This window comes from Pogona vitticeps, chromosome 1, assembly GCF_051106095.1.
Source record: "Pogona vitticeps strain Pit_001003342236 chromosome 1, PviZW2.1, whole genome shotgun sequence".
NCBI classification, from domain to species: domain Eukaryota; kingdom Metazoa; phylum Chordata; class Lepidosauria; order Squamata; family Agamidae; genus Pogona; species Pogona vitticeps.
The window spans coordinates 174,274,032-174,287,454 of record NC_135783.1 but is presented as its reverse complement, the minus strand read 5'-3'; the positions used below and the strand labels follow the sequence as shown (position 1 = coordinate 174,287,454).

The 13,423-nt window shown below is 38.8% G+C and overlaps 1 protein-coding gene across 1 annotated transcript in view; it reads right to left on the bottom strand.

Moving 5' to 3' along the window:
- Nucleotides 1–2,376: 2,376 nt before the first annotated feature.
- The window catches only part of ABCA12 (ATP binding cassette subfamily A member 12), a 157,251-nt gene continuing 146,204 nt past the window's right edge, over nt 2,377–13,423 (bottom strand). The window contains exons 50-52 of the mRNA XM_072977676.2: nt 13,119–13,224; nt 11,779–11,916; nt 2,377–10,125 (exon numbers count right to left, since the gene is read on the bottom strand). Of these exons, the coding sequence (XP_072833777.2) occupies nt 10,006–10,125; nt 11,779–11,916; nt 13,119–13,224 (364 nt within the window). The 3' untranslated portion in view covers nt 2,377–10,005. The remainder of the gene's footprint in view (nt 10,126–11,778; nt 11,917–13,118; nt 13,225–13,423) is intronic.

The following is a 13,423-nucleotide window of genomic DNA, read 5'->3' as shown; positions in this document are numbered from 1 at the left end:
TTAATTTGGTATGAACTATGTATTTTTTAAAGAACCTGAACCTGAAATGACAGTATACCTCTCTGCACATTTTGAAGGTGGTTAAACTGACACTTATTTTTGACAGCAAAGTTAATTTTTACAGTTAAGCTCTCAGATGCACCAAAGACTATCCTGTTTTAAATGACTTCAGACTAGAGTTCAATATATCTGGCTTATAATATTCCTAAATAATCTTTTTATTTTGACTTTGAAAGAAATAGTGCCATACAGTTAGGGAAGAAAGAAACAGATCTAGGCACTAGAACAGGGTCTGAACTGCCTACTGTATTTTAATAGGAAACAGGTCTATAACGAAAGAGATTTGACAGAGCTCTTACGGAGGGCCATAGGAAAAGCGGGCAGGATACCTCCCCTCCCCAAGACATGCAGGCTTGAGGCATCTCCCTTGCTGGGGTCTGGGGTACAGAAAAATGCCCCAGCACTCTGAAAACTGTACGATTAAGAAAAAAAAAATCTTGTAGCACCTTACACCTTATAAGCTATACAGTCACGTGAAAAAGAAAGCACACCCTCTTTGAATTCTACAGTTTTATGTATCAGGACATAATAAAAACCATCTGGTCCTTAGCAAGTCTCAAAATTAGGTAAATACAACCTCAGATGAACAACAACCTATGACATATTACACCATCTTATGAGTTATTTTACAAAAATAAAGCTGAAATGGAGAATGATGACATGGAATTCAAAGAGGGTGTACTTTCTTTTTCGCATGACTGTATATGGCATAAGCTTGGGGTTGTTAGCCCACTCCCGCCAAACCGAAAGAAATTAGAACCTGATTTTTCAACACACAAGTTGCTGCAAGTGATTAAATTAATCTCTCTGCTTAACCTTTTAGACCTTCTTTTGATAAAGAATTCTCACACAGACCCAGACTTGCAGCCGCATAGTGGCATCTGATATATATATATTTTCTGCATAAAAATAACTTATACTTAATAGGTCACCCAAAGTAGATCCTGTCTGCAAGTAGCAAATTAACCCAAGGAGGAAAGACAACTTCAATCAGTTCAATGCACCATTGTGAGTCAATTGCTAAATGCCTACTTGACATATTTGCCCTGAATTTTTCTAGTCATTGCACAAGGTATAAATACTCCTCATGTACATGTGTGATTTACAAGAGTGTCCTTCAATCAAGCACAGTGAGCATCATCTTATTCTAATTAACATTTAGAGGCCACATGATTCATCTAGTTGACACTCATTTTTCTCTTATTCCCTGAAAAATATTCCAGCACTGTGAAGTCCTGAAGTTAGACAATGAAGAACAAAGCAGAGATCAAAAAGCTTATTGATGGAAAAGAAACAGAGACTTGAGATCACAGCAATTTGGGATAGTCAGGAAAGAAAGAACAATGAACTTCATTCAGCAAAGAATGAGTTATTTTCTTGCACTCAAATGAAAGAGTCATTAACACAAGACATCTATCAGGTGACAGTGATGTCAAGATTGCTTTCACAACGTATCCTAGAGAAGCTTTATATTAGTTTACACCTTTGACTGAGGGGCCAAGCCTTGCAAATAAGTTATGACATCTCTCCTTTTTAATGGGTCATGGCAATGATGCCATGATGGTTTTCATTTATTTCCCCCACCTTTTTTAGAAGAAAAAGAGATAGAAACCTAAAAGCACACAAGAGAAGGAATAAAGGCACACACCGTTTAAAAAACAAAAAGACCCTAGGTCCTATATTATAGGATGAAACTGAACTGACTTCATACTGATAATGATGAACATGTAATTCTGCAACACAACCACACACATATCTATCCATCCAAATAGTAAGTTCCCATCGTAACTTTGCCCTTTTATTCAAACAGGTCTGTAGCTTGAGGTCAAGTTTTTACAAACACAGTCATATCAATATAGTGTAACCCCAGAGGTACTGTGATGGTAAACTAGGTACAGCTTATGCTTGTACCTCCAAGACCATAGTTCCATAGTTGATTTTATTCTTTAAGTCTAGGTCAGTGGTTCTTAACCTTGGGTTACTCAGCTGTTTTTGGACTGCAACTCCCAGAAGCCTTCACCACCAGCTGTGCTGGCTGGGATTTCTGGGAGCTGCAGTTCAAAAACGCCTGAGTAACCCAAGGTTAAGAACCACTGGTCTAGGTGAACAGCTCAGGCCAGAATGTTAGATCTGGGCTAGCTTCGTCCTATTAACTATTCAAACAGCTTTTATGTAAACATTTGTTCCTTAAGTGACCAGCTTTGCATATTAACTGGACAGTGTAACTCAAGCCCAGGGAACCTCCTTCAGCTTGAGGGCTGAATTCCATTTCAGATATACCATTGTTTCCATCAATGGATAGGGCCATGGGCAGAAGCATGGGACTATCAATACAAGCATATTTTATGTTAAATCTCTTAGCACCAGTAATCAAACCGTGCAATATGTCAGAATGTGTGAAGTGCTTCACAAAAGCTGGAAAACGTTGGTGGAACGGGAAAGATACGTGGCAGATTGTATAGCCTCAGAGACTAAATGGAGACTAGTTCATGGCTTTGGAATATATCCTGATTTGGTACAAAGTGGAATTCCATGCCTTGATATAGGTATACATCAAGGAAGGAATGGTTTTGGTTCCTGGCTCTCTCTACAGAAGAGCTTAAGCCTTTTAACTTCTGGTTTTCCAAAAACTGAAAGAATAATATGCTGTCTAATGTTATAAAACAGACAGAAAATAAAAAAATCTGTCATCATCGAAATATACTTTCCAAGGTTCAGAAGACCAACGAAAATGACAGCATGTATTCAGAAGGGGTAGAAGCACACAAAATGTTTCAGAGGAGTGGGGATACTTAAGGAATGTTTGAGAAACCGCCAGCATGCCCATATTGATTGGCTGACCTTTTTAACCAAATATGTCTTCATTCCTTTTGGGGCACTACAGACACTCACCAATAAGGGCTGTAGCGGCATTACTATTGTACAGGGATGTATGTGAATTCCAAGTCTGAACTAGAGGCTAATTCATGGCCTTGGAATGACATACTAATTTGGTCCAAAGTGATTTGTGTCCCATCAGATTTCATTTGTGCTCAGGATGTGAACTGATTTGTAAACCTTCCATTGATTTGTACTGAAAAATCAAATCTTTCCATTCTGTTTCAATCTCGACCTGTACAGGTTGGTCCAAATCAGAACAATTCACAGTTAGCGAGTTGTGACTTTTTCAAACTGAGCAGATAACCATACAATTAAAAAGGTAAAAGGTAAAGGTTCCCCTTGACAATTTTTGTCCATTCGTGTCCGACTCTAGGGGGCGGCGCTCATCCCGCTCTTCAAGCCAGTTTGTCCGAAGACAATCTTTCCGTGGTCACATGGCCAGTGTGATTTAGACACGGAACGCTGTTTACCTTCCCACCGAGGTGGTACCTATTTATCTACTCGCATTTGCATGCTTTCGAACCGCTAGGTTGGCGGGAGCTGGGACAAGCAACGGGCGCTCACTCCGTCGCATGGATTCGATCTTACGACTGCTTGGTCTTCTGACCCTGCAGCACAGGCTTCTGCGGTTTAGCCCACAGCGTCACCACGTTCTTTCACTCTCGTAGATTGACTGATATCTGACATATATGACATATGTGAGATATACGTGATATATTCCCAGCATCAACATGACAGCATCTAATGTTTAGATTAGTTGCAACACTAAAGGCAACCCAACTTCATTAATGGATCCTTCAATGCAGGAATGAGTGAAGTGTAGCCAGTGGGCCACATGCCCCACCACCCTTTGTTCCAGCTTTGTAGTGCTCCCTAGAAAAAGCTTTTTTTAAAACAAAAAATTTACAGTTTGAAGACTAAACTCAGAAGGAAATCTGTGGAGAAAGGTGGCATTTAAGCAAACAGACTCCACAAGGTGGTAAGCGATATAAATTTAAGCAGGAAATACTTCATTACCACCCTCTTCCCAGGTGTTTCCTCTGCATTTCTATTCCTAAAACCTTGATTGTTAATTATAGAGGATTAAACCATTTGTTATTTAAAAGCTTGAGTGCTATTTGTTAATTAAGAGGCATTGGTGACTACTAACCACATGAGAATCACAGATCTAGGATTCCCTGGTGTAGCTATTGCTGCTGTTACCTTATTAAAGGAAGTGTAAACAGCACTTTATACTTGGATAACAGCAGAAAATATTGAATAATTCTGTTAAATGGATCACTTTAATGAATTATCCTGAAGTAATAAATCTGATTTTTAAAGAACAAATATGGAGAAAAATGAAGTTTAAAAATTTAAAAATCTTGTATTCATCAACAGTTGATACCCTATAACTTATGTTAAAAACTGGCCATGTCCCTTTTTTCTAATTGCAACTCACCCCCTTGGCAATGTGACCTCTAAACAGCTGCCCAACTTAGACAGTGCCCCTCAGTCCTGCACTGCAGCTCTTAACAAGAATGACTGCAGAAGTGCAGCTGGGGGTGGGAGAAAGTCATCCCCTTCCCATTTCCATATGGAAACATCAGCTTGGCAAAGTTGCCAATGGAATGGGATGATAGTAATAATATTTTTTTAAAGGCGAAGGTCACAAGGATGGAGAGAGATGAACATGGAAGATAAACAGATAGGGTTAACTAAATGCAAATTTTACGTGAGGAAAAAGGCTCTTGAGAAGCTCCCAAGTGGTGGTAAAAAGGAAGGAAACAGCTGCAGGGTGGAGAGCATGTGTGGCCAAGAGGGCATGTCTTAACATTTTCCCTAGGCTCTAGAAGGTTTTGAGGTTGTCTGTGCAAGCACAAAAGGAAACCATATGAGTGATTCAAAGAGACTATGAAGACGAAACATGCATGGATATTTTCTCCATGATCACTGCAGATGGTGACAGCAGCCATGAAATTAAAAGACTCCTGCTTCTTGGGAGGAAAGCAATGACAAACAAAGACAGCATCTTAAAAAGCAGAGACATCACCTTGCCGACAAAGGTCCGCATAGTCAAAGCTATGGTTTTTCCAATAGTGATGTATGGAGGTGAGAGCTGGACCATAAAGAAGGCTGACCGCCGAAGAATTGATGCTTTTGAAATGTGGTGCTGGAGGAGGCTCTTGAGAGTCCCCTGGACTGCAAGGGGAACAAACCTATCCATTCTGAAGGAAATCAACCCTGAGTGCTCACTGGAAGAACAGATCCTGAAGCTGAGGCTCCAGTTTTTTGGCCATCTCATGAGAAGAGGAGACTCCCTGGAAAAGACCCTGATGCTGGGATAGTGTGAAGACAAGAGGAGAAGGGGACGGCAGAGAATGAGATGGTTGGACAGTGTCACTGAATTTGACAATACTCCAGGAGGCAGTGGAAGCCAGGAGGGCCTGGTGTGCTCTGGTCCATGGGATCATGAAGAGTCAGACATGACTTAACAACTAAACAACAACAACCCAAGGGGGTTGAATTTATTAGAAAATAAAAAATTAGAAGAAGTGTTTATAGCATCAGATTCAATTAAGAAAAAGAGAGGTGTGGCAACATATATATGAAAGGAATTAGACCCAAAGCTAGTTTTGGGGGCAAGATTTATCACATCAATAAAGACTATCTATACCAAACAAAAAGCGAAAATAAAAATTAATGGAGATTTTACAAAAGACATTCAAATAAAGACAGTGACAATACAAGGAAGGTCATTATCTTCATTATTATTTATACTCTCATTGGAAGTCCTCAACAAATCAGGATTAATAAAAACATAAGAGGGTTGAAAATAATGGGAGAGAAATATAAATTACAGGCATTTGCCAATGATTTATTTTTATTTTGGAAGAACTCAGTAAATCTATTAATGAACTGATGGAAAGAGTAATAAATTTGGGAAATGGCGGGAATGAAAGTGAATTGGCAGAAAACAAAAATTCTTGGCAAAAATATTCGAACCAAGGAGATTCATAAATTGATAGACATGACAGGCTTCCAAGAGGAAAAGAGTTAAATATTTGGGAATCCAAATGACAAATAAGACAAGCACATTAATAAAAGACAACTACATAAAACTTTTCAAGGAGATACAGAGATATTTGGAAAAGTGGGATAAGCTACAACTTTCATTAATGGGAAGAACAGTGGTAATCAAAATGAATGTGCTACATAAACTGATTTTTGTTTTCCAGACAATACAAGTGATGCTAAAGCAAACACTTCTTCAGGACTTTAACAAAAAAATAAAATAATGAAATTTGGCAAGGAAAAAAAAACGTGTGTTAAAGTAAAAAGCACAACAAGACTCTAAACAAAGGGTGGGTTTTGGTCTCCTGGATTGGAATATCTACTATACGGCCTGTGTACTGGCCTCTATCAAGGAATGGATTACTCTGAATAATGAGAGAATGCACCAGAATGGGGCTTCATCTTGGTTCGTGGGTTGTCAAACTTGATGACCCATGAACTACAAATTCCCCCCTTGTGGCCCGATGAACCACAAATCCATTCATTGATTCATTGGGTTATTTTTTTAAAAGACAGCTCCCGGGGCTATCTTAAAAACAAACAAACAAACAAAAAAGGCCCAGCCCCCACAGCCTTCCTATACTGTGCATGGGGCATAGGAAGGGGGAAATAGGGGGAAAGCCTGACCAAAGCCATCCCCCTGCCCCGCTGACTTTGCAAAGGCAGCAGAGCTGGGGGATGGCTGTGATCCCTTTTTCCCTCCTCCTATGCCATCACCAGGGCATAGAAAGAGGGGGAAAGCCTGACAAAAGCCATCCTCCAGCCCCGGGGATGGGTTTCCCTTCTGGCAGGCTTTAGCAAGCCGCCAAAAGGGAAAATCCCTCCCTGTTTAAGCCCCTGAGGAACAGCTGATCCATGGGGGCATAAGCTGATAGGGCATGAAGGGACAAATATAAAAGGGTTATATTCATTGCTTCATATTCGTCAGGTCTCTGGACTCCAAGAATACGAAGCAATGAATATCTGATGAATCAGAGATATTTGTTGAAAATCCTGATTCATTTTTACATTTGTCCCCATGTCTAATATTGATTTAGAACATTGGACACAAATTTGGCAGAACAATAGTAAACTTATGAAATCAGTAAATTTCAAATAAACAATATATATGATGTTTTATACATGGCATATGACTCCAGCTAAACTTTCTAAAATGTATGAAAATGTTTCCAACAAATGTTGGAAATGTAAAATACAGGAGGGTATTTTCTATCGTATTGGGTGGACATGTAGGGAAGCAAAAAATTTACTGGAGATTAGTGCAAGAAATGTTACAAAAATGGTATCTTGTACGATACCATTTAAACCGGAATTGTTTCTATTGAATATTATGCTTGAGGCTGCAGATAAAAAAATAAGATATTTCATGATACATGTAATTACTGCAGCTAGGATACTATACAGTATAGGAAATATTGGAAGAAAGCAGAAATATCATCCCTAGAGGAGCTGACAGAAAAGCTAGTGGAAGTGGCGGAGATGGATGTACTAACAGAAGCACTAAAGGAAATATCATCTCAAAAAGGACTCAAAAATTGGGAACAATTTTATAGCTGGACTTGAAATATGGATTGGAAAGCATAGATAACAGAAGAATGTGAAGGTCCAGTTAGGGAATGGAGAGATTAGTAATTACAGCAATTATGGTTAAACTTGTAAATTTTGTTGTTGTTCTTGTTATCTTCCTCTTTAGCATAACTATATAAGTGGATGTAAAAGTACTCTCTCAGTCTCTGGAATTTTACCTTTCTCCCACCAATATCTACTCCACCTGCCCCCCATCCCCCTACTCCCAATCCTACTGTACTGTATTCCCATTGAAAACTAATTAGTAGACATGTTCTATATGGGCGGCATATAAATCTAATAAATAAATAGATAAATAAAATTGCACAGCCTGGTCTTCTTTTGAAATTCCTCAGTGAACTCCAGTAGCTGGCATAAATTTGCAAAATGTGGCAGCCATATTGCTGACTGAGGCTGGTTACAGGGATCATATAACCCCATTACAGCAGCTCCACTGGCTTCCAATCCGTTTCTGGACACAATTCAAAGTGCTGGTTCTAACTGATAAAGCCCTAAACAGCTTGGGTCCATGCTATCTCAAAGAACGTGTCACCCATTATGAGCTTGGTTAGGTGTTAAGAGGAGAAGTGATGCCTTTCTTTTAGTCCCACCCCCTTCACATATGTGTTTGTTGGGGAATGGGAGAAGGCCTTCTCTGTTATTGCTCTGAGACTTTGGAACTCCCTCCCACAGGAGGCCAGGCTGGCTCCATCTCTGCTGTTGTTCTTCAAGCAGGCAAAGACCTTTCTCTCCAGGCAAGCTTTCCTGGCTCCCTGAGTGGATTTTTAAATGGGTTGTTGTGCCTTACTGCTTTAAATGTGTTTTTAGTATTGCATTTGTACCATTTTTAGAGTGATCTTTTCGATATTTGTATACTTATTGTTTTTAGCTTTAAATATTGTCTTTAATTATGTAAGCCACCTTTGTATACTCTTTGCTTTTAGCTTTAACTAATTTTTTTTAATTATGTAAGCCAAGTTGGGTCCTTTTAAAAGAGAAAGACAAGGTAAAAAATGAATTAAATATGATCTCTAGTACTTCTTCCTTTTTGGAATTCATCTTGAACATCGGGTACGTCTCACTTCATATAAGTTAAAACACCTTGAGCATCACTTTGTTTGCATGGGAAATTAAAGCAATGCTCCTATATTTACTGTAGTCCTTGGCCTCTCCTTTCTTGAGAACTGCAATATTTATGGAATCTTTCCAGTCTGTGGACCATTGTTTTGTATTCCATATTTGTTGGCATATTCTTATTAGGATTTTCACAGATTCAGTCTTGGCAGCTTGAAATAGTTATATTGGTATTACATTTAGTCCTGATGACGCCTTTCTTCTATGTGCTTTCAGAGTAGTTTCACTTTACCTCCTAGAATTGAAGGTTCTTCATCGTAGGATTCCTTTTCAAAGAAATCTGTCATGTCATAATGAGCCTGTTCATGGCTGTTTCCATTTGTGCTCCACATTCTAAGAAAATATCCTGGGTGTATTCCTGTATTGTCATGTAGTTTACATTTGGGACTAAGTGAATATATTCTAAATAAACACTGTAACTACTTTGGATGTTAAATAATTTTATTTAATTCTAATACTGACACAATCCATACACAAACTAAACTGTAGCTCATGACACTAAATACAAAACAGCTGTTTTCTTCTTCTAACTATTAGGGATGGGAAAGAATTTTGTTGTACTTTGTTTTTCCAAAGAATCATCCAAAATTCGCAAGTGTCCTCATATTTGGAAGGGAAAAAAATTGCAAGGATAAAAGGCTGACAGGGCCTGTACATCCAGGCTCAGGGATTTCAGTGTTTAATTCTTGAAACTCTGGGCTTGAATCTCCGTATATTCAGCTATTTTGTGCTGAAGTAGGGATGATATCTTTTGTTCTCTGATAAGATATTAATCTTTAATATATATCTGTAGCGACTAAATGTGGCTAGTGTAGATGGGCGGGCATTCTGTTTCAATTTATGTTTGGGGGGGAAAGGCTGAAATTCGCTTATCACATATTCAAGACAGAAAAAATATGAGGTTTTGTGTCCGTCCCCCCCCCATGTATGGTTTAAACTGAATACAGGAGAAAGCAAAACTGACAGATCTTCCCATCCCTGGTGACTATGATTCTCAAGGAATGCACAGAATGGAATGGTTCCTGAGCATACCAGACCCATGTGAACTACACAGGGAGTCTGTAACCAGAGCAAGGCAGTTGCCTCCTCCCGCAGCTCTCCAGTTTGTACACAAGCTGCCCCCGTCAATTACCCGTCCATGGAATATATAACTCATGATTGTGTGAACCAACAGTTAAGAAACAAGTAATAGATCAATCTGATACATGGCTTTCTGCCTCTATTCAGGGCTCTTGTGCTCAGGGTTACAAAATGAATACATAAAATACCCTGAAAAAAAATAAAACCTTAGTACTTTCTCCCCTCCAAGGCTTAGCAGATCGCGGTTACATTCGAATCTTGACTGCTTGAGTCCAGGTTGTCCGAGCCTATGTCTGAAATTGCATCCGAAAAATCTGGGCCACTTTGAGCTTTTGCAAAGTTGATGAACACCTACAAGGAAACAGAAGGTGCCATATTTAATTAAATATATCCTGTTTTATGAATAGTTTACAAATTTATTTATTTATTTATTTATTTATTTATTTATTTATTTATTTATTTTATTCAATTTATATGCCGCCCACACTACCCAGAGGTCTGACTTTCACCATTTAATATTCCCCACCCTAGAACTCCAGGGCTGGAAGGGATCCTAGCCCACTGTGCCTCCCTTAAGGAGGCACAGTGGAGAATTGAAAGGGGAGGTACTCAAAATGTAGCTGAAGAGGAAAGACTTACACCTCCCTTTCCTGTGCATTGCAGTGCTGATGTCTGTTAGTGCCTTCCACACCTGGAATTTCACTGATGTGTCTATTAACCATGGTGTTGCAAAATTAACAGTTCTAACACCTTGGTAGCTTAAAGCAGTGGTTCTTAACCTTTGTTACTCGGATGTTTTTGAACTGCAACTCCCAGAAACCCCAGCCAGTACAGTTGGTGGTGAAGGCTTCTGGGAGTTGCAGTCCAAAACTCCTGAGTAACCCAAGGTTAAGAACCAGTGGCTTAAAGTAATAGCAGTGATTCTCAACTTGTGATACATTTACCACTGGCAGGTCATAAAAACACTGCAGTAGGAGGCAGGGTTTATAATGATGTGTGATGTGCCATCTCCTACCTGCTTAAATTATTATCCTATTGGCATGCTAGTAGTAACTTTGGACACAGAATTTTTAAAAATCTCTCCCCACTCTATCTTATTATAAGTGTAAATATAATAAGAGAATGGCTAAAGATAGACACATGACTTTGTTGGAAAAAGTGGGCTTTCATTTACATCATGGTGGAGCTCATGATCCTTTGAAAGAGCATCTAATGGGCATAAGATACATAAGGTTCAGAATCACTGATAAATAGTTTGGCCACAAGGCTAGAACTTTTTGAAAATTTAAGAACACTTGGCCTCAAAATATTCATTTATACAGTATGTTCTACAAGCAATTCAGTATTCTACTTTACTTTACTTTAATTTTTACCCCGTCCCCCTAGACAAGGTCTACTCAGGGCAGCTTACATACATAAAAACATAGCAAACAACATCTTAAAACATTTAAAACATCAAATTTTTATACTTTCCATAGATCCTTCTAAAAGGGCTCACCATTGACACACATGCTTTAAATAAAGCTGCTTATATATGAAACCAAAGCCTGACCACAATTAAAACTGTTGCATTCTTCCAAACCTCTGATGATAAGTGATACTTATCTATGACTTCTCCTTGGTAAATTGTGTCCTATGCATCTGTTGGTTTTTTGTTGTTGTTGTTTTCATTTTTGTCAAAACAACTTGTTAATGACATTTGAATGGCCAGTAAGATGAGACAGAATATTTTTGCAGAAAGGCAGGTACAAGTAAAATAATAATAATAAATACAAAATAAATAAATAAATAAATAATTTTTTGTCTCTTGACATTATCAGGGAAAGACATACCTGTCGTATGTCGTGGAACCTTTCATTTTAGGATATCCTGCCTCAAAAAAGGGAGACAGACTGGGATATCTGGAATTCTACACTTGTTATTATTTAGATTCCTAAATGTGAACACAATAACAGTTCAATATTCAACTTCTCATGTTTAGAACAGACAAGTACAACTGCATACCTCTTCAAGCGTTGTTTGACTCACTGAGAAGTGCCTGATTTTGAAGGTTGCTTTGTTGGTTTCCAGTAGCTGAAATATGTTGGCTACACCTCCAGCAGACACTGGGACATGATACTCCACCATGTTCAGCTGATGGTCCTATATGGATAAACAGATTTATTGGGCATGGATATCACATCCGAAAGGAGGAAGAATGTTTTGGAATTGAAACGCCATTGTCCCACTGGAACCATCCCCCTGTTCTCCTGTTGGGCGACCCCTTTGCAGCACTCTGCGCATTAATTCATAAGGCAAGACTATGGACCCTTCCCAGTGCCTCTGACACTATTCCTGGATGTCCACACAACCACTATGCATGGAACTCCAGGATCAATTCTTTGCAGTTTTCAGCCATCACTGCAACTTACGTTCAGCTGTCACTTCTCTCATCTCGTCAGTTGTTCTGAAGTCTGTATGGTGACCCATTGATCTGCAAAGTCTTACACACTCTAGGCATCACATTTCCCTTGTCTTCATAAACTGAGTACTGGTGGCTTATCTCCACCATCTTTAAAGAAAGATCTGTACGGTTCAGACTGCACACTCACAAATCATACAGACAATCGTGATACACATTATTAGAGATGTTTTTCAGCTGAACTGGTGTTTGGCAGTTCCCAGTTGTGCTTCCTCCAGTGAGCACCCACTCAGAGGCAGCATCCTGGCTTTCCTGCCTTGTCTCCTCCAGTCGCTACAACGCTTGGCTGGGGCAGATTTGCCATGCCAGTAATTCAGCAAGACATTAGACATTTTTTACATATATTCTTAGCTTAGGGCCTGTCCAGACAGGGGAATTTTGAGCTTTCTAGTTCACACTTAAAGGGGTCTTATCTTCAGTGCTCTTTATTTTACCTCTCATTTGAGCAAGCAAGCGATCTAAGTAGAAACATGTGTGGATGCCATCATTTTGTTTAAATCAACTGTACCAGCAGCAATTCAAACAGGAATCTATACACCCAAATGGACAGGCTCTTATTTAACATTATTTAATCTTGCTTTAACTTGTGTCTGGGCTGCACCACTTCGTATAGATTGGCACTTATATTACTGAATGTTCATTCATACAAACATATGTTCTGGCCTAACCTCCTTAGTGACATTTAGACCTTTAAAACCTCCATATATATTACAAGAATAAAGAACTTTTGCTTATTGGCCTTTGTACAGTAAAAAACACAAATGATTATTACTGTGGATAGGCTACGTTACAATGTCATATGCTCTTTTGTATAGATAAGTAAATGGCTTAAGAATTTAAACCATAGTTTAAGTCCTTCCAAATTTTACTCTTTTCTATTTACCTTCAGATGTGTGTTTGGAAAGTTTGACTGCAAAAATTGTGTCAGCTTCTCTATGCTACTTGCATCATTATTCAAATGCATCTTCACAGTGAATCCTTTTCCAAACCTAGGGGATAAAATATATTATGGAACATAAACAGAGGTTTTAAAAAACTTATTACAGAATCAGACAGCATCTCTTTGAACCCAAATGAAAACCATATTAAATTCTTTGTGTAAACAAGAGGATCTTAGGGGGAAATCTGGGCCATCTCCAAACTGCAGAAACTATCAGAGATGATCAGTCTGTAGGTTTTTAGTTAAAA